Source organism: Dipteris shenzhenensis, chromosome 26 (assembly GCF_047967505.1).
Source record: "Dipteris shenzhenensis isolate YYH24624 ecotype China chromosome 26, Dip_SZ_1.0, whole genome shotgun sequence".
Classification (NCBI taxonomy): Eukaryota; Viridiplantae; Streptophyta; class Polypodiopsida; order Gleicheniales; family Dipteridaceae; genus Dipteris; species Dipteris shenzhenensis.
The window spans coordinates 39,077,160-39,103,528 of NC_141621.1; the positions used below are offsets into that span (position 1 = coordinate 39,077,160).

The 26,369-nt window shown below is 47.0% G+C and overlaps 1 protein-coding gene across 1 annotated transcript in view; it reads left to right on the top strand.

Moving 5' to 3' along the window:
- LOC147885046 (Protein kinase superfamily protein) overlaps positions 1 to 26,369 on the top strand; it is an 86,410-nt gene continuing 60,041 nt past the window's right edge. Inside the window, exon 1 of the mRNA XM_087397163.1 lies at positions 1 to 379. Coding sequence (XP_087253289.1) covers positions 88 to 379 — 292 coding nt within the window. The 5' untranslated portion in view covers positions 1 to 87. The remainder of the gene's footprint in view (positions 380 to 26,369) is intronic.

Sequence of the window (26,369 nt, forward strand, 5' to 3'; positions counted from 1 at the left end):
TGGCTACGGCTATGGCGAGCCACAGCTCAAGCTCGCAATCGCCATAGCTTCCTCCCTCCTTCAACCCCTTCCCCACTTTTGCTTCCCATGGATTCCCCTTGCTTCCCCCCTTCCCAGATTGATCACCACCTTTCCTTCTCTGCCTCCTTCTCCCCTTCCCCCCCTCGATTTCTTCAACCACCTCCCACCCCCCCTCTCCTTGCCCATCGCCCCATCTCCTGCCGAAGCTCCGATCCCTCTCCCGCTCGACCCCCTGCCCTCGTTAACGGAGCCGCGCAGAATGCGGGGCGCCACGGATCGCTGGCCGTCAATGGACGGGAATCTCGCACGGTCAATGGGCGCGAGTCTCGAATGGTTCCTATCAAAGAAGCAATGAGGAGTAAGGACAGCTTAGCGCACTAGTTCTTGGACGTCTTAATGCCCGTGTTTTCTCCTGTTTTTGTTGCTGGGTGCTAGTAGTTCTGTGGATCATGTTACCGGGTCCTTGTACTCACAGCTTAATCACGATGAAGAAGTCTCTTCCTTTGTTGAGGACACGCGCGAATAGTGTCGTATAGAATTACACTGAGTTCAAGTCTCATTGCATAGCCAATCTATGAATTAGCTGCTTGCACTTTCACTCTCGACACATTGTCACCTTTACAGTAATTACGCTAGAAGCGACCTCATATGTGCGCGGAAGCTACTGCGATTTGTTGAGTGTAGATACAACAAGAAATCCTAGAAAGCACGACTCGAGATGAGATCAGCAAAGGTGAGTATATACCGAAGGTGGAAAATTGAGTGTTCGTCCCTGACACCTCTGACTTCACCTTCAGTCCCCATCTAGCACCCATACTGACTTTTATCCCAAAGAGTTGCGCCCTTGGCGCTTCATCTGGTTAGATTTGTTGAAGGAGGACTCTGTTCTTCTCGTGCTACTTCAGGGTCAATGCGCATTTGGCCAAGTGGAATTGAAGGAAGTCCAATACCGCACATTCTGTTGCTGTGCTTTGGCGTACGAAATCTCTATCATGCAGTCGCTGGATATTATAAATGCTTATTCGGAGAAACTGAATTGAAATACTAGTCTCCGTGCGCAATTATATCATGACTGAAGATAATGTAGAGTACCTTTTGGCTCGCTCTCTCCTTTAGTGCTAGCGTTTGTCAATTCTGCGGCTGCCCTTCACCTCCGGAGTGCTGACTGAATCACTGTATGGAGACCCCTGTATAAATGAATGCTGAAAGTGTGTAGGGATGCGTGGATATGCATGTATGGAGCGTATGTTCATCCGCACCCACCATTGTGCACTCATGCATCGGTGGGTATGTCATAGTAGTTGTAGAGAAGGTAAGGTGGTGATCAATCTGGGAGTTTGTAGTTCTCAACTTTGTGGTAATGTCCATCAAGTTGAAATTACGACGTTTTGTTATGGTTTTTAGAGGATGAGTTTAGACAAGCAAATTGAACTTTTTTCTTTTTAACGTTGGTAATAATTTTTTTCTTTTTCTAAGTTTTTTTGCTTAGAAATGCACCTGCTAACTTTGCAAATAATTTTTTTCATGTTAAACAGAGATTGGCCTATCTTCTCTCTGTTTAAAGCTTTTTTTCCATAGAAATGCTCGTTTAGGAGAACTTAAAGTGAACAATCTTAATAAGCCACCTCCTTTAGTGCAGTCTCCATCACTGCCCTTCACCTGAAGAACGCTGATGGAAACTGATATGAAGGACTTTGCATAAATGGGTGTGTCTGTGCATTGATATGCATATGTGAAAGCATGTGTTTATACTATCGTCTACACCCATTGCTTGTGTTAATGGCATTAGTCGGGATGTCACAATGCTTGTCCCTGCTATGCATGATGGAGTTTATAAATTTTTACCTCTGGGTGACCTAGTTAGGTTTTTCGAAGATGAAACTGAGATGTTTTTTAATTCATCTAAGATACATGATGATCAAATTCTTCAAATGGGATGGACGAGCAAGGTTCATGTGGCTGAAATTGCAAGTGGCACCCTCATGCAATGTTGGGAACAGAGTTTGCTACTCTCCTCCAGAGACACCGCTCATTGCCACTCGGATTGCTAAGGAGAAGTCTTCCCGAATTTGTCTTTTGTCAAATGTCAATCTTTCCTACTTATCATTGTTTTCAGTGTGGTGAAGCTCTCCATGACATATAATGGATGTAGTTTGCTTTTCAGAGAGTAGAAAGGGACTGTTTTGTGCTCATGGGATGCCAGTTTTGGAGCTAGGGATCCCACATGGAGTGATAATTTACCATGGAATGTGGAGGCCACCATGGACCCTATGACTTATCTACTTCTTACATGGAGATCAGATGTGGATGATTATATTGTTGGGTCTTCACTTAACAGCTTGGGGATGACCACTGATATCTGGCCTTCATAGTCAGCTGAGTTGGATCAACTTTTATAAGCTGGATTTGTATATGCCATAGATTAAAGTGATTGGCTTTTTCCTATTGTAGTTGTGCCTAAGAAAAATGGCAAACTCCGAGTCTGTGTGGATTATCGAAAATTAAATGCTCAGACAGTTCCAGATTCATTTCCCATACCTTTTACCGATGGAATTTTAGGTCAAGTTGCAGGCCATGAGATGTGCTCATTTATGGATGGCTATAGTGGGTATAATCAGATTATAGTGGCTCCTGAAGATCAGTCAAAGACTGCTTTTATTACAGAGTGGGGTGCTTATGCAACCAAAGTGATGCTTTTTGGTTTGAGGAATGCCCCGTCCACTTTTCAGAAGTTGTTTAGGTGGAAACCTTCAGAGATTACCTCACTGAATTCACTGCAATTTATTTAGATGATTTCTGCGTGTATTCATCGGATATTGATCACTTGGGATATCTTGAGAAGGTTTTTTAGAGATGCAAACAAGCGGGTATCTCTTTGAGTCTTGCTAAGAGTGTGTTCTGTGTCTGAATTGGTATTCTACTCGATCCTGTTATTTCTAAGGATGGAATCAGATACAAGTAAGGTAAAATCAAAGCCCTCCAACAAATGCTTGAACCTCAAAACTTAACTCAATTACGATCTTTTGTAGGGTTTATCAGTTTCTATCGCAGGTTCATCAAGGACTTTGCTAAGATTGCAACGCCCTTGTATGAATTGACAAAAAAGGATACTAAGTTTGAGTGGAAACTGAGTTGACAATAGTTTTCAATGATATGAAAAACCGAGCAAACTCCAATTCTCAGACAACCAAGATGGGATGTCATTTTTCATGTGCATGTGGATGCTTTCGGTTATGCATTGGGTATCATTCTAGCGTAGTTGGATGGTCGGTTGGACTATTCAGAAGATTATGCTAGCAGGTTACTTACACCTACATAATCAAACTATAGCACCATCGAGCGAGAAGCTCTGGGAATGGTTTTTAGTGTATAGAAGTTAAGGCATTATTTACTCAGAAATCCTTTTGTGTTCTATGTGGACCATCAAGCCTTACTTTATCTTATTAATAAGACTGTCATTCAAGGATGGCTTGTTTGTTGGATGCTTCTGCTATAGGAGTTCAATTTCAAGATTAGTTATAAACCAGGTAAGACCCATGTGGGCGCTGATTGTTTGTCCAAGTTACCAGCACCCGAGCAAACTCAAGGAGTTGACATGGAATTACCAGATGTTGATTTGTTCGCAATTGATTATTGTGAGAAGGAATATGCCGAGTTGGTCATTTACCTATCTCAAGGCACATTCGCTGAAACTATGCCTCGAGATAAGCGCGGACAATTAGCTCTTAAGGCTTGGAAATATAGTCTAATTGGTGGAAGCTCTATCGACAACTGATTGGTGGAAGCTCTACCGATAGTGTGCAAATGGGATTCTTCGTAGATGGGTGTTATCTCATGAACTGCAGTGGTGTTGCAGGAGGCTCACTCGGTCCATGAGGAGGGCACTTTCAAGGCGGGTGAACTGCTTGAAAGGTCTTACAAGCAGGTTTATGGTGGGAGACATAATAGAGAAACGATAGGGTTTGCAGTGGAGCGATAAAAAATAGACAATACTCAGACACAACTGAAGAACAGAACTCCGAAAACATAGTGCCTGTCGGTAATATGAAAAAACTGAATACAAGAACCTCAAGCCATCATGTCTCAAGGACCGTGGCTGAGGTGAATCAGAAAGATGATTCCATGTAGAGAAACAATAGAAAAGATAGCAGCAGAGGGAGCGAAACGCAGTCCTCCGTGTAGCTCGATGATGACGAAGATGATGAAGAGCTGGAGCTGCCCTAGAGGTAGGAGAGGATGGCAGCAGATGAAGAGGAGAAATGTGGAAGCTTGTCAGGTAGCAGTTAGGAGCAGATCTGGAGCAGCAGCTGGAGGTCCAGGGCTAGATCTAAAGGAGAGAAATAGAGAGACAGAGGAGTTGGGGCAGAACTGGAGCAGAGGAGTAGATCTGGAGGAGGGGCAGATCTGGAGCAGGAGGGGCAGTTCTGGTGTAGGAGGAGCAGATATGGAGGAGGAGGGGCAGATCTGGAGTAGGAGGGGCAGATCTGGTGCAGGAGGGGCAGATCTGGTGTGTAGGAGGAGCAGATCTGGAGGAGGAGGGGCAGATCGTGCAGGAGGAGCAAATCTAGAGCAGAGGAGCAGATCTGGAGCAGGAGGGGCTGCAGCAAAGGATGGAGGAGGTGAGGAGCAGTTGCAGGTCCTGTCTCAAGAGAGTGAAGGGGGTAGGTAGACTTTTATAGGCCTGACCTTAGGAGGTCGGCCAGCTCTAGTCGGTGGGCCTGCCAGCTGGTTGGCCAGCTGGTCGATGGGCCTGCCAACTGGTTGGCCTGCTGGTCGGCCAGTTCTGGTCGGCCAGATCTGGTCGGCCAGTTCTGGCCTTTTTGGCCACTAGTTTGGCCCTGCTGGCTGACCTTTTGGCTGGCCTGCAAGCTGGTATGTTTACCCCAGAAATTGGGGATTGTAGTTTGCTTAACACCCCCTCTCAATTGCCAATTTGGAGGGGCAGACATTGTGTGCTTGGAGCTTCGTGTAGAGATGTCGACGGTGGTGGTGGCGATCCCTGCGAAAATGCCCAAGAGATGCAAGGCAAAAAATGGAGAGAAGGTCACAAGAGGAGTGCCCTTGCAAGGGAATTGTTCACTTCCTCAAGTGCCTGAGTTACACGTATGATCAGCAGAAATAAGAACACTGTGAAGCTCGAGAGAATAAGCCACCCCCTCTCACCGCCGAAAGGTGGAGGAAAAAGCAAAGGTAAAGAACAAATATCTCGTAGCAGCACTGATAATCCAGAGATGGTGGGATTCCGCCAAAGGAAGAGGTCGTAGCTGAACAATGAGCCAGTGTGTGCCCGATCTTGGACCTCGGGAGAGAGGAGTCTATCCCTACCTCCATGTATGTAGAAGATTCGAAACAACAGTCATCAAGACACATCTGAACAAAAAGGGTCCCGCTTAGGGAGAACTTGTAGATCCTGGAAGTCTATGCCGATGGAGATCTGGTAGAGGTGAAGGATCATGACCTCGTTGTTCGAAGGAATGGGGAGTGTCAAGCTTGAAACCGAAAAAGGAGGGAGGGATGGGAGTAGAAGATGGAGATTAGAAAGGGAGGGAGGGATGGGAGTAGTAGATGGAGGTTAGAAAGGGAGGGAGGGATGGGAGTAGAAGATGGAGTTCTCTCCTGTAGTGCACAACGGAATGAAGAGGAAACTGATATGTTCATAGGAGTGATGCTCCCCGTACCTATGGCCTCCTTGAAGAAGCAAGATCTTTAGATCACCAGAGATCTGAGGTCTTTAGATCACCATGGCTCTGATACCATATAGAGAAACGATAGGGTTTGCAGTGGAGCGATAAAAAATAGACAATACTCCGACACAACTAAAGAACGGAACTCAGAAAACATAGTGCCTGTCGGTAATATGAAAAAACTGAATACAAGAACCTCAAGCCGTCATGTCTCAAGGACCGTGGCTGAGGTGAATTAGAAAGATGATTCCATGTAGAGAAACAATAGAAAAGATAGCAGCAGAGGGAGCGAAACACAGTCCTCTGTGTAGCTCGATGATGACGAAGATGATGAAGAGCTGGAGCTGCCCTAGAGGTAGGAGAGGATGGCAGCAGATGAAGAGGAGAAATGTGGAAGCTTGTCAGGCAGCAGTCAGGAGCAGATCTAGAGCAGCAGCTGGAGGTCCAGGGCTAGATCTGAAGGAGAGAAATAGAGAGATAGAGGAGTTGGGGCAGAACTGGAGCAGAGGAGTAGATCTGGAGGAGGAGGGGCAGATCTGGTGCAGGAGGAGCAGATCTGGAGCAGGAGGGGCAGATCTGGTGTAGGAGGAGCAGATCTGGAGCAGAGGAGGAGCAGATCTGGAGCAGGAGGGGCAGATCTGGTGCAGGAGGAGCAGATCTGGAGCAGGAGGGGCAGATCTGGTGTAGGAGGAGCAGATCTGGAGGAGGAGGGGCAGATCTGGTGTAGGAGGAGCAGATCTGGAGCAGAGGAGCAGATCTGGAGCAGGAGGGGCTGCAGCAAAGGATGGAGGAGGTGAGGAGCAGCTGCAGGTCCTGTCTCAAGAGAGTGAAGGGGGTAGGTAGACTTTTATAGGCCTGACCTTAGGAGGTCGGCCAGCTCTGGTCGGTGGGCCTGCCAGCTGGTCGGTGGGCCTGCCAACTGGTTGGCCAGCTGGTTGGCCAGTTTTGGTCTTTCTGGCCACTAGTTTGGCCCTGCTGGCTGACCTTTTGGCTGGCCTGAAAGCTGGTATGTTTGCCCCAGAAATTGGGGATTGTAGTTTTCTTAACAGACATTGTTCAAAGATGCTCAAGCCAGGTGTATGCAGAGTGATGTGTGTCAACGCACTGGACGGTTATTGGCTACTCAATCTATGCCTTTGCAACTCACCAGGCCCTGGGAAGTCTTTCAATGTCAGGATTTGGATTTTGTTGGTCCCTTTAAAACTGCAAAGTTCACTCAAAACAAGTATTCACTCATTGCCACTGATTATGCTACGAAGTGGGCAGAAGCTAAGGCACTGCGAGATAACTTGTCTCCGAGCACGGCTAAATTTGTCTATGCAAATATTATATGCCAGTATGGATGTCCTCTATAGCTTGTCAATGATCAAAGTGCACATTTTCTCCATGATGTGATGCATGTACTTAAAACGGAATTTAAAATCATGCACACAGTTTCCACTTCTTATTATGCTCGTGGTAATCGTGAAGCTGGGTCAACTAACAAGACCTTGAAGCTCATCCTCACAAAGACAATACATTCTGATAAAGGTGACTTGGATATCAAACTCTACTATGCTTTTTTGTGGGCTTATAGTACGGATTACAAGGTAACTACCAACCTCACACCTTTTCGTATGGCCTTTGGCCTAAAAGCAGTTGTGCCCTTCGAATTTGTGATTCGGAGTCTTCGAATAGCTACAGAGCATCATTTAGGTGAACAAGAAGCAATCAAGGGGCGATCAACTAAGCCACCTGGATGCAGTACATCTGTGAGCTGTTTGGTCACAAACGGTGATTCAGCGCAGAAGGAAAGCGTGGCATGATTGACATATTGTGCCTAAGTAGCATTTAAAGAAAGGTATGCTTGTATTACTCTATACTGCTAAGTTGGGGCCTATCAAAACCAATTTTAAGTTGGGTTGGAATGGACTCTATCGGGTGGTGGAAGTTTATGACAATGGAACAGTGCAACTCGCGGACTTGGAAGGTAATGTGTTGTCCAAGTTGTACAATGGAAGCAAATTTAAGCCATACAGAGCAGTAAGTTCTTCACACATAGGGAACTTGGAAGTAAATCACTCGGTTAACAATGCCTTGTTAAATTTTCACAAGCCAGTGTGCCAGCTAGCTGTTTAATTGGGGTGGACCAAGTGCATCGTGTGCTGCCATGTGGCATGATTAACGTTAAGGGCTTATTAATTCCGGAACATCATGCTAAGTAAGGGAGGTCCATGCAACTGCTATTTTGATGAGCACTACAGTCACAGATTCTGAATGACTACAATTGATCAGAAGCTCCACTGATCAAAACCATTTGCAAATTCAATATACTCAATCATTATCATCTTCAGCGTCTCCAAGAGCTACCTCTAAGCTCTTCCGTGCTTTTGTTCTTACACCTCCATTCACCTTTCACCTATCCTCATCAAGCCAATCTATTCCTCGCCTACAACTTTCCTCACAGGCTTCTTTCTCTGTATCCAACCTCGTCATCTTCGTCGTGATGGCGGATTGTCAAGCTCGCCAGAAGAGGAAGCGCAGCTCTCGCATTTCTCCTCCGCGTCCCATCGAAGACTTTTCTAACGATGTCCTCACCAGCATTCTCGCCTCAAATCGGATCCTAAAATTTTTTCAACTACCATGGAAGGATGTCTACGACGAGGAGCTGGGTCTTCACAGGGCTATCTCATCAACACTTTTTTGTCCAAGCTCATTGGACTCAAGAAGAGTGTCAAGTATGTGTCCCGGCAGTATGTGGCCCGAGTCATCACGATGGTGGAGGACCAGCTCCATGTGGACTGGTTTACAATTTTTGAAAGGATTTTGAGAACCAGCTCCTAGCCATCAACAAGGGACAACCCCATTACAAGCCCGGTCCCCACCTATGTATGATCCCATCACAGGTTAGTGTCCGAGTGAGTGTTGTGGCCGGATGCACTACCGTCAGGAGGGGTAGGGACCTCGGGAGCAGGACAGGACAAGGAGGAGGAACATGTTGAGCAGAAGAAAGAAGAGGGTGATCAAGAGGGACAGGGCAAGGATTAGGAAGGTGAAGAGGAGCAAGCCAGAGAAGAACATGACGAACAAGGAGAAGGGGCATGCGAGGAGCAGAAGTAGGACAAAGGCTTGCAACAGGAGCAGCAGGATAGCCAGGCAGATAACAAGAAACAGGAGGGGAACGGTGACGAGGGCACCTCCGAGCAAAACGATGATGGGGAGAACAGCGAGAAGGGCACCCCCAAGGAGCAGGAGCAGTTGGAGGGGAACAACCAACATGGCACCTCCAATGCAAAGAAAAATGATGGCGGGGACACGGTGGATCAAGAACCACCAAAAGAGGTCGAGCCTGTGCACAGAGTCGAGCAACAAGGAACTGGCTCAGCACTCGGTCGTCTTATCTTACCTCCACTTCCTGCTCCCCTCCAGAGCCATCCTCCCGTAGAGACTACTAAAGATGAGCATCAGGATCGCAATGTCAGAGAAAGTCAGCGGCAGATGTTGAGAGAGAACACGATCCAAGTGACGCAGTCCCTGAACTATCTGGCCAACCATTGGGTTCCCCCCGAGGTGCTGGAGTATAACTTGTTCTTACAAGCCAGGTACCGGGAGGAGGTGACCAGATTTGTCAAGGAACCAATCTGCGCAGGGCTGAAGGTGACCTGGCTGCGGAATGTAGGTCCCTAGGAGAAAGAGCAGTTGGAAAGCAAGCAGGCATTTCATGATGATCTGGTCCATGCTCACGCTCAACTGCAGAGTATGCGCATATAGAATTAAAGACTGATCATAGCAACGTGCAATGCGAGCTCGAATGCCTGGTGTCCATTGCTGCCAAAAATGTGAACATGCAGTGAGCCATACAAAAGCTACAACAACAGGTCGCAGTGAGCAAGCAGCAGCAGGTGGACCACAGCAAAGTTGGGGTGCTAGAACAGGAGAATGCACACCTGAGAGACGAAGTAGCATAGGGGCAAACACTATGGGAGGAGAATGCACGGCTCCAAGCGCAGTGGAGAAGTACCAGCAACTCATCCGCCTCCTCCAGGTGCCCGAAGAACATCCCAGCAACCTAGCTCACGGACAGCCACCCAATCACGATTGACCTGGTGGACAGATGGGTGGCCTCCAACAGTCAATTCCAGCGAGCAGGTAGGAACCTCGGGCCAATGTTCCTTGGCCGAGGGAGGCACTTCACAAACAAAGGGGCCAGAAGGGGTCATGGCCCAAACACTGCCGATGTTGCACTCTAGACAGGAGACACTTACCGAGCAGGCGGTACAAATGGACTGCAGTTTTGATGTATTAGCGCAGATCTGAGTTTTGGCAGAAGTAGCAGATAAGGAGGTGCAAACCAAGCAGCTCGTAGGTGCCAAACCAATTTTGCCAGATGAAGGTCTCTTAGTTGCTGTAGCTGCCACGGAAATTTTGCAGCGTGTTCCAGGTAAGGAGGAGATGCCCATTTGTTACAGGGTTTATCGACAGTCAGTAGCAGATGAAGTGTTTAGTATGCCCTCCATGCACCAAGAAGTTTTGGAGCTTGTACAGCAATGTGATTTCTCCGTTCCATGCATGGACCAAACCCCAAAGCTTCCTTCTTGTGCAAAGTATGGCTCATGTGATTCTAGAATATGCTACAAAAAACATAAATATTATGTACCAATTCAACATATTCTACAATCACTCAATATAGATATTATATCAGTATATTGATTCAAGTACATACCATGTAGTGTATGATTGAACTTGAAGCCCATGCCTCCTCCATGCTATCATAGAAATTATGCATGGCTTGTGTGAATTCATTAGCATCAGGATCTTTGAACACCATCTTTTAAAGTAGCAGAGCCAATATGTTTAAAATGAACCAAAAATTGGCTTTGGCTACCCTTGTTTGCCTCTATTGCTGCCATAAGGAATTATAGCATACAGCTTCTTCCATGTAGTCTTCTAACCTATGAACTACAATGTTGCCAAGCTCATCTGTAGAAACTTTCTAGCTTTGGTTTCACCAAAGCAAGGTTTTGAAGACACATTTTAATTTTTTATTGACCTCTTCTCACCCTTCTCAATTTTCGCTCAATGCTTGTGTAAACCTTCTCTTCTCACCCTTGTCATTGTTCACTTGATGCTTATGTAAACCTACCTTTCTACAAGTTGAGCCTCCTATTATCTCCGTCTACGACAATACCATTCGAGACTTCAATTGTTTTGTGGAGGAGCATGCTATGCGGCAACACAACATATTCAAAGCGGAGCACAGGTTGATTCTGGCACGAGTACGGCAGCTGCCTAAGCCTACTATGGCTGAGTTACCCTTCTACTATGGCAAGCTTTTACGGAAACTGTCCATTGCACTCTCAAGACGCATATGCATACATCCGCATGTGTTGCGGCACATTATTGAAATCCCCACAAAGAAAGGCATTCTGCCACTAGGGATAATTCAACGTGTCCCATCAGATCAAAATTCTATGGTGAGATGATTGAGGAGCATAAACCGAAGCAAATTCATAGATGTCTCCTTGCACAAGGCATTGCACAATAATCCAACAACCATTCTGGTCATTAAAGCCGGTCACTAAAAGCCACAACTAGCTGATGGGCATGTTTTACAAGAAGCACTACTTTAAAAAAGGAATGATTTACAGCATTAAAAATGTCATATCGGGCAAAATGCCATGTCAAGCCTACATAACCATGCTGATTATGATACTGCAAGGCTACTATATCAGGCTGTAATCTGTTAACATACGCCCATATGATCTTCCATTTGCACAGATCACATAACCCCTGCACATTATATGTCAAACTCTGTAGTTTTGGCAGCATATTTACAAATTTACAAGCATGTACATACTATAACACCCCAAATATTAATCAGGACTGTATGTCCACCTCAGGATCTAAATCGTGGTCTTGAGAGCTAGGCAATATCTTCAGGGAAGAGAGTATAGCTCATAGTCATTGCAGCCCAAGTAATACCCAAACCTGAATTCTCAGCAGGGGTGTGCCCACTAAAGATGCACCCATCTAAGTATGAGTTGGAAGTGCCCCCCTAGCTAAGACAATCTTCCTGGGGGCTCACCAACCCTCATTCGAGGCTTTTTCCTTGGATTTTAGCTGAGCGGCAGAGGGCACTAGACAATTACCATTGCCAGTAGAAGTAACTTTAGCTTTTCCTTTATCCAGGACCATAGGAGCTGGTTTATTTGGTTTAGTTTTTAGTCCAAAAGTCCCAGGGGAATCCTTACTCTACACAGGAGTGGCATTGCATCTAGAGGCATCTCCTTTGCAAGGCCAAGGGACATTGCGAGGCAATATGACCAGATTTCCTACATTCAAAACATTCACCTGAAAAAATGCTATTTGCAAGCTGTATTATCTCAAGATACCTGCCTAAATTGCAGAACCTAAGGAATTAGTAGAAAAAGCATGATGCAATGAATGTTCTCCAGGATATCCTCTTGGTGCCTGCCTGCATGCAGCCTCAAAGTTTTGCCATTTCTTATAGATGCCATTTCTTTTGAGACAGACCTCGGATTGAGACGAAGTAAAAGCAAAAAATATGCCCGATACACCTTTCCTTTTGATGTCATGCATATAGCTCTTCATTGCACTGTCTGTAGGTTTCAAAAAATGGCGCCTTAAGTTCGCCTTTCTATTCCCATGAATAGAGAAAGAAGTCATCTCTGTAACTCCGTGGCCACTTGAACAACACTCTCCTAAAGTAGGAGGCATTCAATGGAGCTAGGAAACTTGGGTGGTTGGCTACAACAATAGCAGGTGCAGAGGGAGGAAACTAAGCATTGATACCATTTGATCAAATTGTGAAGCTAGACACTAAGCAGGCTAGGGATTATAGTAATGTGAATATAGTATTAGTATATGTACACTTGTGGTGGACATCTACACAATTTATGCTTAAGAAGCCAAAGCTAGCTAGCTGTATACACATTATCAACACTCAAAACACATGCCAATTTTTTCCATATATTGCCAAATTAATAAACAAATCCCCATGAACAACGTATGGCCCACAGACCGAGAGGATTGTAAGATGGTGGGGTGCAAACTCTACAAAAAGAGGCTTAAGAGCTTCTTTCCTAAACCAAACTAGGGTAAAGTACTTGAGTCCTCTAGATAAGTGAGATTTTGTGTGCCAAGCGAAGAGGAACAAAGGCTTTGAAGATTTTTAGCTAAAGGAAAATTTACTTCACCTCTCATAGATCCACATATTTGTAGCTAGCGTGAGGACACTTTCTAACTAAATAATCTCTCCTTCAAATCTAAATCCACATCATGCTCTCCTTTCACAAGTGAAATATGAGATGCCATCCTCAAGCTTCATGATGGTATGTCCAATAGCCATGAAGGTCTTTAGAGAAAGTACCAAGCATATGGTTGCATGGCTCTTGCTCTTTTTTGAACTTTTTAAGGAGGTTCTTTTCTTTGGATTTTGCACTTCCGAGATCACTCACACTAAAGTGCGCACATTTACAAGGTAGGGGACCCAATTAGTCTGAAGTTCAAACTCTAGTGGATGATCATGATTGGCCACATGTATAGCCAAAGTGTATGCATTCTTGGCCAAGTGTTCGGCCAAGGTATATGCTCCTAGGGAAAATTCCCTTCACCTCTCGTAGATCCATTATTTGTAGCTGATGTGAGGACACTTTCTAACTAGAAAGCACCCAATCTCTCCTTTAAATCTAAATCCACATCAAGCTCTCCTTTCACAAGCAAAATAGAAGGTGCCATCCTCAAGCTTCATAATGGTAAGTCCAATGACCATGAAGATCTTTAGAGAAAGTACCAAGCATGTGGTTGCATGGCTCTTGCTTCTTACTTTTTAAGGAGTTTGTTTTCTTTGGATTTTTGCACTTGCAGACCACTCACACTAAAGTGTGCACATTTACAAGGTAGGGACTCAAGTAGTACAAAGTTCAAACTCTAATGGATGATCATGATTGGCCGCCAAGGTATATGCTTGGGTGAGACATTCATCCATGAAAGAGCATTGAGATTGCTATCCAGATGTTAAGGGGTCAACTAATCAACCCGAAGTTAGAATTGGAATAGTTAAGTGTCTTAACAGTTAGAAGTTATAACCGCAGATACAACTACCAAGTCGGATATAGAGAGAGTGTGTGAGAAGAAGAGGGCATGAGAAGAGAATACGCGATATGTGTTCTTGTAATGATCTGTTCTGATGAGTAATGAAAATTTGAATCTGATTGTCACTTATTCTGTACGATGTTCGTCTTTTTGTGTTTGTGATGCAATGTCTTGTGCGTTTCCTTTTCAATCTACAATGAGAGGCAGTAAAATGTATTTCACTTCGTAGTGGAGAGATCTTTGACGTTATGCAAGTATCAGCACCCCAGTTTGACAATGTGTTATTAGTTTTAGCATTTCATTCACGCAAAAAAAACATGGGGGTCTTGTATTATGTTAACACTGGTGATCCTGCGGGCTCAAATACCCTACAAGTTATCTCGTAATTAAAGACCGAGATCGGCTTGTTGTGCGCCATGGAGCATTGTGCACTAATGGGATGACAATGCAGTCGTCTATACACCACATCCAGAGGGGTGGAGCAGAATGCTCAGTCCAGTGGATGAGATAATCTCAATCCAATGTTTTCGGAAGACGGCGGGGGCTCTGACAGTCCCGAACAAGAGAATCAGGTACAATGCAAATTGATTTGAATTGAGTATACTAACGTTCTTGGCATGGCAATACACATACAAGACAATGAATGTCTACAAATTGCCAAGACGACAACCCCATATCCCAACAAACGCGCTTGCAACTTCGACTTCATGATCAACAAGAGCGGAGAAGTGAAAGTAAGTGTTGGAATGGTACCAACACATTTATTAAGCCAGGAAGGTGTCATCCAAACGGTGACACGGGAAGAAACCGATGTTCAAATCCCAGAGGATGAATCAAGGGGGAATCCTGAAATTTCAAGCATTCTTGTAGACGAAGAGAATCAAGCTTTTCACACTTTACCAAACAGTCCAAGGAATGAGAGTACATACTACAAATTTGCCACCACCCTCACCTGTAAGTCCACAAGTGAACATGCCAATACCTGTAATTCCACCAGTTCGCCCAATGGCACATCCGCAGGTAAGGAGTCTGAAATGCAAATTTTTTGAGTTCCATGGTAAGGTCAAAGAAGATCGAGACAGCCATGTCGTTCAATTTGAAACCCGGTGGCGAGCCTATAGTTTCAACACCTTGTTCGGAGTTCCGAAAAAGTTACAACAGTTCGCCGGCATAAAGCAATGTGGTGGTTCAGCCCATACAGAGTGGGAAATTTCGCCACCCATAGTGATCTCAAAACAAAATTTTTGGAGAGGTTCTAGAAGGAGGAAATCCCCAATGATGTTAGGAGAAAGCTAAGGCAATTGAAGAAAAAGAAGCTGTCCGTAGAAGACTATGCCCAACAGTTTGTAAATTTCAACGCACGTTTGGATGCAACAGAAATACTGACCATTGAAACAATGGCAGAATACTTCTGCAAGGGGCTAAAACTGAAAATTCAATGTTTGGTTGGTGGCCTAGTACTGCCACTTTAGTTGATGCAGCCAAAAGAGCTGAAAGACGTATAGGAACAACAAAAAAGGGAAAAAAAAAATCGGAGGTGGAATCCGACGATGATTTCGAAGAGGATTATGATGCTTCGAATAGTGAATCTGAATTCGAATTTGACTCGAGTAGTGATGAGTCCGACAGTGATTCGGACACCGAATCAAAGAAGAAAAGAAGAAGAAGAAGAAGCAGTAGCAAAGAAAAGGAAAAAGGAAGAAAATAAGATGAAGAAAGAGAAGGTGAGTAGCGGAGATGCAACATACTAGAAGGGTTGGCCGACAACTTGACGAAATACAGATAGTGAATTAGTTTGTGAATTGTGACGAAGGAATTCGACGGAACAGATGCAGTTGATGGGATGATAAGCGATAAGCGAGGTGTCAAGCGTATAAGTGGCCTTATCTACGAAGAAACTTAGCTTGGGAGAAATAGGTTGACGAGGAACAGAGAGCATGGTTCCCATAAGCCAGACGGAAGACAGGTGACGAGAGGAGTCATCAGCGCAGCAGACTTTAGTTGAGGAGCGTATCAATTGGTGGTACCAATCTGTTCACCAAACCAAAGCCAGTTGGTCCAGTTAGTGTAACCAGACAGTTATCCATCCAATTATTGTGAAAAAAAAAAACAGAGAAGTTTTCTTTGGCCACTAGTTTCCACTTATTTGCTGTCAGTTAATTTCCTGTCAGAAACACAGAGTTTTGCAAAAACCTAGAGACTTGCAAAGGCTTTAGCAGAAGAAGGCTTTGGGACATTTGCGCTACGTGAAGACTCCAGGGGTATTAAATTGGGTGGCAGGAGAAAGACCAGGGAGCACTTTACCCATTTTCCCCTTTGTTTTTGTCATTTCTGTTTTGTTAGAAACAGATTAGGCTTGTGTGGTTATAGCAGAGACTTGGGATGGACAGTCTTTGAGACTATGCCTGTGTGCTTCAGTCACAGTTGATTTGCAAGAATTTCCCTAGTATAGGGAAAAACGATATTTAGATATATGCGTGTCAATTACCTAGCCAGTATAGTTGTCAGATTGTAGGTATTCCCTAGTATAGGGAATTGTGTCAGAATTGTCGATTTGTAAATATAGTGTTCTAGCAGTGTTTTTTTTTAAAAAAAAATAAAACACCCATTGACCTGAATGGAAGCAGAAGAAGGAGCTTCCAGGAGGGACCCTGGTGAGTCAAGGGTCCGGCTGACCCAGCAAGTGTCGCACCCAGTAGTTCACACCTTATCTGGCAGGATTGCATTACTTGTGAATGCCTTGCAGCAGTTATTAGCGCAACAATTACAGGCAAATGCAGGGCAGTATGAACTTAGAAGAGTGATACACAAAATGTCTGCCAGACCTTCTCGAGATGAGAAAGGAAAGGCTCCGATGGAACCGGAGTCTAGTGTCCATACAGTCGAGCTTAGGAGGGCTAAAGTACCTAATATTGCCAATTATAGGCCGGAAAAGTATTCTGGTCAGATGAATGACCGTAGTTCTGATATCAATGAGACCTGCTTACACAAATGGGATGAGGCGTTTGCCATTTGTGAAATCAGAAATGATATCAAGAAAATCCGCGAGGCCACCCACATGTTTAGTGAGGCAGTGGATCGGTGGTGGATTAAACAACAAAAAGATGGTATTGCATCCACTACCTGGGAGGGGTTTAAAAGGGAATTTAGGAAACACTTCTTACCTCCTGACGAAGCATCCCGAGCTTGGGATCAGTATAGAAACTTCGTCAGAGAAATTTGTCAATGGCAGAATACACTGATAAGTTTCGAGAGAGCGTAATGAAGGTTGATGAACCCCTACCTCAATCAATCCAAGTGGAAGATTTCATATTTGGATTGAATGATCGGATTAAAATGGAAGTTCGGGCTAAGTATGCGAACACGTTGGATGATGCAATAGCCATAGCCCTGAACTATGAAGATGCCAAGGGCAGTAGGCCAAGTGGGTTTGCGCAGGTCGGAACCCAGTATTGGTACCGGAAGAAATCTGGGTTTAAGAAGAAGTGGATTAGTAAAGGGAGTGGTTCTCAGCCGAGTGGTCAAGCCAAGCAGGCAAAACCAGCTGAAACTCCTAAATCAAGTACCACCATTGGAGTGAAGAGGAAAGTAACACCAATGGCAGCCCGGGCTTAGTCAAAGTCTCCCTTAAACCCAGAGCAAAGAGAAAAAGCGAGGAGAGAAGGCTTGTATTTTGGTTGCCTTTAGCCTCATCAATGGAAGGATTGTCCACGAAATAAGGATCGTTGGATGGCTGAGATGGTAGTCTTAGAATGCGACGTGGAAATGGAGGGAAGTCCTAGAGTGGAACAGTTGCAGATTCAGCTAGCGGGATCTTCTCAGAGGTTAGTACCTTGTTTGTTATGTGTGTCTGTTGCTAAGCTAGTAATGAGTGCACCTAATAACATCTTATCTAAGCCCGCAGCAACGGGGTATACAGCCTTTAATGATACGGAGTTAATTAAGATGAAAGGGCAAGTGGCCAATCATGATGTCATTGTGTTGTTTGACTCGACGTCAACTCACAATGTAATTAACTGCAAGCTCGTGAAGAGGCTGAAGTTAAAGACTAGCCCATCTGACTATGCGTATACAGTCAAGATGGTAGATGGAAGTTCAACTGAAGTATGGGACGAAAGGGTTACTTAGTTGAAGCTTCGTATTCAGGACTATGCTAAGAAGCTTGATTTTGAAATGACTAAGCTTGCTCATGCAGATATAGCCCTGGGTATGGCGTGGCATTCTAGGAAGAATCCAGCCATTGATTAGAAAAAGCACGTATATCAATTCAAGATGAATGATGTGCTTTATGTCTTACGAGGTGAAAAAGATATACCTCAAGGACCATTGGTTTCCGTGATGGAAATCTGAAAAGCTCAAGAAGAGTTTTTATTCCTTTGTACGGCATCGGTAGAGCCGGTTGATGATTCTTCGGCTAGCACTGATGTTGTTCAAAGTGGTGAGATGGCCAAGCTGGCTAATCTAGTAGCAGAGGAGTTCTCTTAATGTTTTAGGGAGGAGTTACCTTATGGGTTACCTCTAGAGCGGAATGTTCAACATAAGATTGAACTGATCCCGGGGGCAGAACCTGTAAATAGACCTCCCTATAGAATGAGTTTTACTGAAGAAGTAGAGGTGTGTAGACAACTGGAAGAATACCTCAAGTTGGGGCAGATTCAACCAAGTTTCTCACCGTTTTGCTTCGCCAGTGATATTAAAGAAGAAAAAGGATGATACGTTTCGCCTCTGTATAGATTACAGAGCATTGAATAATATCACTATTAAGCACAGGTATTTGATGGTTCGGATTGATGATTTGCTAGATGCATTACATGGAGCCGTGATTTTCAGCAAGATAGATCTTAAGTGTGGCTACCATCCAGATCCGGATTAGAGCCGAGGATGTGCATAAAACCGCTTTCAGAAGCAGGTTTGGTCATTATGAGTTTTTGGTAATGCCCTTCGGACTTACCAATGCTTCAGCTACATTCGTCACGCTTATGAACGATTTACTACGTCCGTATATCGGAAAGTTTGTAGTACATTTTGTTGACGATATTTTAGTGTTCAGTAAAAGTATTACTGAGCATCGTGAACACTTAAGAATAGTGTTCAGTACTTTGAGGAAAGCCAGTCTTTATGTAAATAAAAAGAAAACTATACTGTGTATGGTTAGACTTGAATATTTGGGATTCATAGTTACTCCAAAGGAGGTAGAAATGGACCCAAAGAAAGTGGCTGCGATACTGACTTAGCCAATCTCTTAGAGTCTGACCGCTTTTGCAATCATTCTTGGGATTTGTCCAAATTTATAGAAGGCATATCAAAGGATATTCCAAAATAGTATCGCCATTGACTGATCTAACCTCAAATAAAGTACCTTTTATATGGGGACAAAATCAACAAGAAAGTTTTAACACCATAAAACAAGTTGTGGTCACAGGACCGGTGTTAAAAATAGTTGATCCCCAAAAACCGTTGTTCGTGGAAACCGATGCAAGTGGCATTGTGGTAGGTGTTGGAAAGGTCACCTCCCCATCTATAAGCCCCCATATGAGGAGAGCATGGGGGAGGGAGACCTAGGGCAATACCCAACAGAAAAAGAGAGAAAGGGGCTGCCACATAGACAGCATCATGGCTGGCATGTGGGCAGCACATCTAGAACTGTTATGGGCAGGACAGAGGGCCAGGAAAGTACGGAAGGATGGCAGATCTGTACGGATTACAGATGCCTGCTGTACGGCTGGTTTCAGGGTCACGTACGGAGCTCAGGCAGGAGCCCTAGAGCTGGAACAAGCCCGGAGCAAAGGCAAGACAGTCTGGGACAGATTGCGATGGATCTAGGACAGGAGGCGCACTGTTTGCAGTAGGTTTTGGGGGGGGCTGGACCCTGTATTTATAGGGCATCTGCCCTTGAAAGGTGGGCCAAGGGCCCTTGTAATGAGTGCCCCAAAAGGGCAGCCCACAGTCCCATAAATGGGGAGCTGTGGGGTCGGTTTTCAGACAGACTGAGTCGGCCAGATTAGGGCTGACCAGTCGGTATTTTTGCAGGCCCTTGGGGCCTATATAAAGAGGACATTCAGGCCTCATTTCAACATCATCTGGAGCAGCAATTCCACCAGCAGAAGGAGCAGCAGCAGGGCTATCTTTGGGCCTACAGTCAAGAGGAGAAAGAAGTACCTTGTGCTGCAGACTTAGCTAACAGGAAGCTGCCCACCTAGACTGGTTTCCAGACAGCAAGGTGGAGAAGATCATTCTAGACGGAAAGTCTACTCATGCTCGAGGTGGAGCACGCGGACTCTAGTCTAGAGATAGCCAGCAGATAGGAGAAGGACTTTGTGGTAAGATCAGAGGACCACACCATTGGTGGGACTCTGGATCTGTCTCTCTTGTATTGTGTCCATAGTTGTGGACGGAAATATATTATTTGGTGATTTCTCTATCTAGTTTGGTTCATTGTCTATTGATGAGTCTGCACACCTATTGAATGCACATAAGTAAAGAAGTTTGTGATTCCACACCCACACCGCACACTGTGTGAGCTCCTGGGCATTATTTCCGCTGCGTGTACCGTCTGTTGGGTCATTTCTAACATGGTATCAGAGCCCAAGTAGGAGGCTCACAGGTGTACTGAAGGCAGGGACCTTGCTGAAGGACGACCCTGATTCAGAAGCTCTAGGGAATTGACTTCCACGACTGGAGGATTGTGCCCTTGCGAGAAGGAGGGTGACTCAGGTTCAGTCAGGTGCGTTCAGAGTTCTGGTTTACTGAATTTGAGTTTGGTTGACTTTGCTGTGTGGTATATACAGTAGAGATGTCGCCATCTACAGCCTCTTCAGCCCCTGCTATCCCTTCCTCCTCCTCCAGTTTTCTCTCTTTCACTATCCCTAACTTTGGAGAGTCTGGGAACTTGGACGGGACTAATTACCCGATCTGGAAAGTGAAGATCTGGAGTCATTTAGTGGCTCGGAAGTTGTGGAAGCTGACCACGGGAGAGGAGTCGAAGCCGGAAGACTTGGTGGACAGTAAAGGGAAGGTACTCATCGCAGTAGACAGAGAGGAGCTTGAAGCTTGGGAAGAAAGAGATGCCCATGCCCTGGCAATAATCATAGGGACTACGGCGGACTCTGTTCTTCCGCATATCCAGCTAGCCGAGACGTCAGTAGAGGCGTGGGCCACCCTGAAGGATCTGTACGAGACAGATAATACCTCTCGGAACGTGCTTCTTCAGCATCAACTCTACAATCTTGATATGGAAGAAGGCGATACGGTACATAGCCATTTGACGAAGGTCAAGGTGGTGCGGGATCAGCTGGCAGCAATTGGTCAGAAGACAGACTCATGCCATCTGGCCTTGATGGTACTGAGGAGACTGCCTCGGAGTTTCAAGAGCTTTGTTACGGCTGTGACAGCAAGCCAGAGGAACAAACCTCTGACATTTGAGGAGTTGTGTCCCTTTCTGCTACAGGAGGAAGCTCGGGAGAAGCTCTACAACGAGGACAAAGACGACAAGGCGATGCTGGTGAAGGATTCCGCAGGTAAGGGAAAGGGCAAGCCTAACAGTGGCAAGTCCAATAAAGATGACTCTGACGACGAGGGGACTTCGAAGAGGAAGCACAAGAAGAAGTGTTTCTATTGTGATACGCCTGGACATTTTGCAAAGGACTGCAGAAAGAAAAAGGTGGATCTGAAAAACAAACAGGAGTCTGACTCAGATTCAGAGGGAAAGGCCAAAGCTAATGTGGTAATCGAAGAATTGTTCCTGGTGACATCATCGAGTGTTACCAAGGTCAGGTATGTTGATCCAGAAATCACAGTAAGGATGTCTGACATAGAGATGTGGGTCGACGAGGAGTCAGCTACCTTTGTGAAGGTGAAGGACAGTATGGAGCGCTTGGTACCTTCCAGGTGTGTAGCTGTTAACACTGACACGAGGGTGGATTCCATGGAAAGCCCTGGGGTCTCATGGTAAGATGGATGGGTCAGATGGATGCTGGACTTCAGAAGGGGACAGTACAGGATTACACAGGATCTTGGCGGGTGCCTCATTGAGGTACAGGGTTTGCTTTCAGAGCGTACATTCAGGCAATACAACAGTTTGGTATGTATTTGATATTCTGTATTTGAGCCTTTATAGCATGCTGTGGGGAGATTCTGGTCTTCATTTGTCTCAGGTGATAAGAGATTGGAAGGAATTGGCCTTCTTCGAAGGCAGAAGGGGAAGTATTGGTGCTTCTTCAAATCTCGGACGCAGATTGCTAGAAGGTGGTGGACAAAGAGTACTGAAGCCAGAAGAGTACCTGCTTGAGAACTCAGCGAGAGTTCATGGTCCAGGTTATCTGGAAATATTCATTGGTTGCAGACCTTGCCAAAGGAAGGACGGGTTGAAACAGACCCTCAAAGCATGGTGCCTGGAAGACTCCAGGTTGTTCACTCATTATGAGGGGGACGACTGGAAGATCGTGATGACTGGATTGCTCGAGTTCAGAGGCGGGAATGTGACTGAAGGAGGTGCTACCAGGAGGTGCTACCAGAGATGGACCTGTGTACCAGGATGGTGTGCGGAAGCAGAACCGGACCTGGTGGAGCAGGAGCCACTGGATGAAAAGCCAGGAAAAGATTTCGACACCGAAAGGTTCCAGAGGACTACGACCAGGGAGTTACTGGAGCATCTTCATCGACGTGTTGGCATTGGGCTGAGATGTGTCGGTGAGAGGGGGTGTTGGAAAGGTCACCTCCCATCTGTAAGCCCCCATATGAGGAGAGCATGGGGGAGGGAGACCTAGGGCAGTACCCAACAGAAAAAGAGAGAAAGGAGCTGCCACATAGACAGCATCATGGCTGGCATGTGGGCAGCACATCTAGAACTGTTATGGGCAGGACAGAGGGCCAGGAAAGTACGGAAGGATGGCAGATCTGTACGGATTACAGATGCCTGCTGTACGGCTGGTTTCAGGGTCACGTACGGAGCTCAGGCAGGAGCCCTAGAGCTGGAACAAGCCCGGAGCAGAGGCAAGACAGTCTGGGACAGATTGTGATGGATCTAGGACAGGAGGCGCACTGTTTGCAGTAGGTTTTGGGGGGGGCTGGACCCTGTATTTATAGGGCATCTGCCCTTGAAAGGTGGGCCAAGGGCCCTTGTAATGAGTGCCCCAAAAGGGCAGCCCACAGTCCCATAAATGGGGAGCTGTGGGGTCGGTTTTCAGACAGACTGAGTCGGCCAGATTAGGGCTGACCAGTCGGTATTTTTGCAGGCCCTTGGGGCCTATATAAAGAGGACATTCAGGCCTCATTTCAACATCATCTGGAGCAGCAATTCCACCAGCAGAAGGAGCAGCAGCAGGGCTATCTTTGGGCCTACAGTCAGGAGGAGAAAGAAGTACCTTGTGCTGCAGACTTAGCTAACAGGAAGCTGCCCACCTAGACTGGTTTCCAGACAGCAAGGTGGAGAAGATCATTCTAGACGGAAAGTCTACTCACGCTCGAGGTGGAGCACGCGGACTCTAGTCTAGAGATAGCCAGCAGATAGGAGAAGGACTTTGTGGTAAGATCAGAGGGCCACACCATTGGTGGGACTCTAGATCTGTCTCTCTTGTATTGTGTCCATAGTTGTGGACGGAAATATATTGTTTGGTGATTTCTCTATCTAGTTTGGTTCATTGTCTATTGATGAGTCTGCACACCTATTGAATGCACATAAGTAAAGAAGTTTGTGATTCCATACCCACACCACACACTGTGTGAGCTCTTGGGCATTATTTCCGCTGCGTGTACCCTCTGTTGGGTCATTTCTAACAGTAGGAGCAGTTCTCCTTTAAGAGGGAAGGCCAGTAGCCTTTGAAAGCAAGAAGCCTTCTCCCTCCCAAAGAAATTGGCCAACTCATGAATTGGAGTTGTATGCTGTTATCCATGCTTTGAAAACATGGAGGCATTATTTGTATGGTTCAGAGTTTTATGTGGATGTGGATCATGATACTCTGAAACATTTTTATAAACGGCCTGACTTGAGGGGCCGCCAAGCTATGTGGGCAGAGCTCATGCAGGAGTTTAATTTGACGATTCGGTACCGAAGAGGGAAGGATAATAAGGTTGCTGATGCGTTGTCTCGCATTATGCACGGTATGAGTTTTACGGTATTAGAGAGTGCTCTAATGACTGAGATTAGAGAAACTCAAAAGATGGACGAGTTTGTCCAGAGCTTATGGCCTAAAGCTCATGTGTTTAGACCCGGGGAAGAAAAGGATGACCTGGCATCTAGAAAAGGCCAAACTTATGCAAGATATGCCATAAGGGATGGTATGCTAAAAAGAAATGGCAAGGTAGTAGTACCTAGTCAGAGTGATCTCAGGCAAAGAGTCATTCGACAGTGCCATGATAGCCCATGTGCGGGACATCCAGGAGTCGAGAAGACATATGATCTCGTGAAGCGAGATTTCTTTTGGCCAAAGATGAAAAAGCATATTCATGAATATGTGACACGGTGTTTTTCTTGTCAGGTAAGCAAGGCCGAGCGGGTGAAGCCACCCGGACTTTTACAGCCCTTGGAGATACCACTAAGTAAGGGGGAGAGAATTTCCATGGACTTTATTGTAGGGCTGCCTATGACACAAGGTGGATATGATTCTATCCTTGTTGGTTGATCGTCTAACCAAGATGGCTCACTTTATTCCGACTAGAGAGTCTGTTAGTGCCCCGCAAGTGGCGGATTTGTTTATTAGACATATATTTCGTCTGCATGGATTGCCTAGATCCATAGTGTCAGACAGAGATGTCAGATTTACTAGTCATTTTTGGACAGCGGCATTTGAGACACTAAGGACTGGGGTCAGGTTAAGGAGTCATGTACTATGGTTTCTAGGATTTTCGGCTGCTCCTGCGAGCTTCCCCTCCTCCCCCGCCGTACCTCTACCTCCCCCTAGCCCCTCCTTGCCTCGCCTCTCCCGCCCCTACCCCTCCGCCCTCACGTCCCCCCTCACCCCCACCTCGCTCCGTCCCCCCTTGCCACGCTCCACCCCCCCGCCCGCTACCCCCCTCCGCTCACCCCCGCTCACCCCCTCCGCTCCACTCCCACTCACCCCCTCCGCTCACCCCCTCCGCTCACCCCCTTCGCTCCACTCCCGCTCACCCCCTCCCTCCACTCCCGCTCACCCCCTCCCGCTCACCCCCTCCGCTCCACTCCCGCTCACCCCCCTCCGCTCACCCCCGCTCACCCCCTCCGCTCCATTCCGCTACCCCCTCGCTCCACACCCCCCGCCCCGCTACCCCCTCCGCTCACCCCCGCCCCGCTACCCCCTCCGCTCCCCCCCGCCCCGCTACCTCCGCCCTGCTACCCCCTCCGCTCACCCCCGCCCCGCTACCCCCCTCCGCCCCAGCCCACTACCCCCTCGCTCCACTCCGCTCACCCCCGCCGCCAGTCCGTCCCCTCACCCCTCGCCTCCCGCCCCGTCCCCTCCCGCCTCTCCGCCCTCCCGTTCCACCTCCGCCTTCCGCTCCCGCCCTCACCCCCGCCCCCCCCGTTCATTCGCCCCACCCCGCCCCCTCCGCCCCTCCATTCCCCCCCGCCCCCCGTCCGCCACCTCGTCCCCGCTCCGCCTCTCCCCCGCCCCCGCTTCCGCTCCCGCCGCCCCACCTCACCAGTCTCCCGCCTCCACGCCTTCACCTCGCGCCACCTCCGTTCCTGCCACACCCAGGCTCCACCCTCCCGCTTCTACCTCCCCCCGTTTTTGGGTGACAGCCTCTTCCTCATCGGAAGCCTCGCAGTTTGTCTTGGCGGTATGGCGGCTCCCTGCCTGGAACCGGAGGCCCAGAGGGTCCCTCCCTCTCCAGATGCCTACCGCGTCATCCTGACTGAGCAGCAATCATCTCGGGTTCAGGAGGTTGCCAATGACTTTGCTCTTACCTCTGTCTATGGCAGAGTCATTGGACATTCCCCCTCCAGATCAGCCATCAGGGACTGGCTCCAGTCCACTCTCATGCTAGAGGACGGCCATATTGAGGAGGTGGCCCTTATGGGAAGGGGCATCTTCTGGCTTAAACTCTCCAGTGCGAAAGCTGCGAGCAGCCTGATTGCTGGCTCCCCCACGTCAGTGGACGGAAAGATTATCATGATAGTTCCGTGGTACCGTGGATTCAGCGCAGCAGATTTTGATGCCCGGTTCCGTATACCTCGCCATCCAGTGACGCTAGTTTTTCCTGGTCTTGCTGCTGAGCTGCGGCCGATTGTTAGGGACTTGGGTTCCCACTTCGGCTGGGTTATGCACGATACTTTCGCCGATGCGGTGACTACGGCAAAAGCCCCCCGAGTCCGTGTGGCTGTGGCGGATCCTGCGACTCTCCCGGCTGTGATCGAGATCGTGACAGGTGCCGGCAGCATCACCCAGAGCATGGTAGTCACCGGACAGCCAGGACAGTGTCTGAGGTGTCACGGCTTTGGACACCTAGCGGCTGCCTGCCCACGTTTCGCCAGCTCTTCTCGGCCTCCCCCGCCTCCCCCCTCTCCGCCCCCTCCTCCCCCCTCCGGGCAGCCACGCTAGGAGGAGTAGAGGCAGCCGGAGCCCGGACCAGAGATTGCTGGCGGCTGGACTGAGGTTA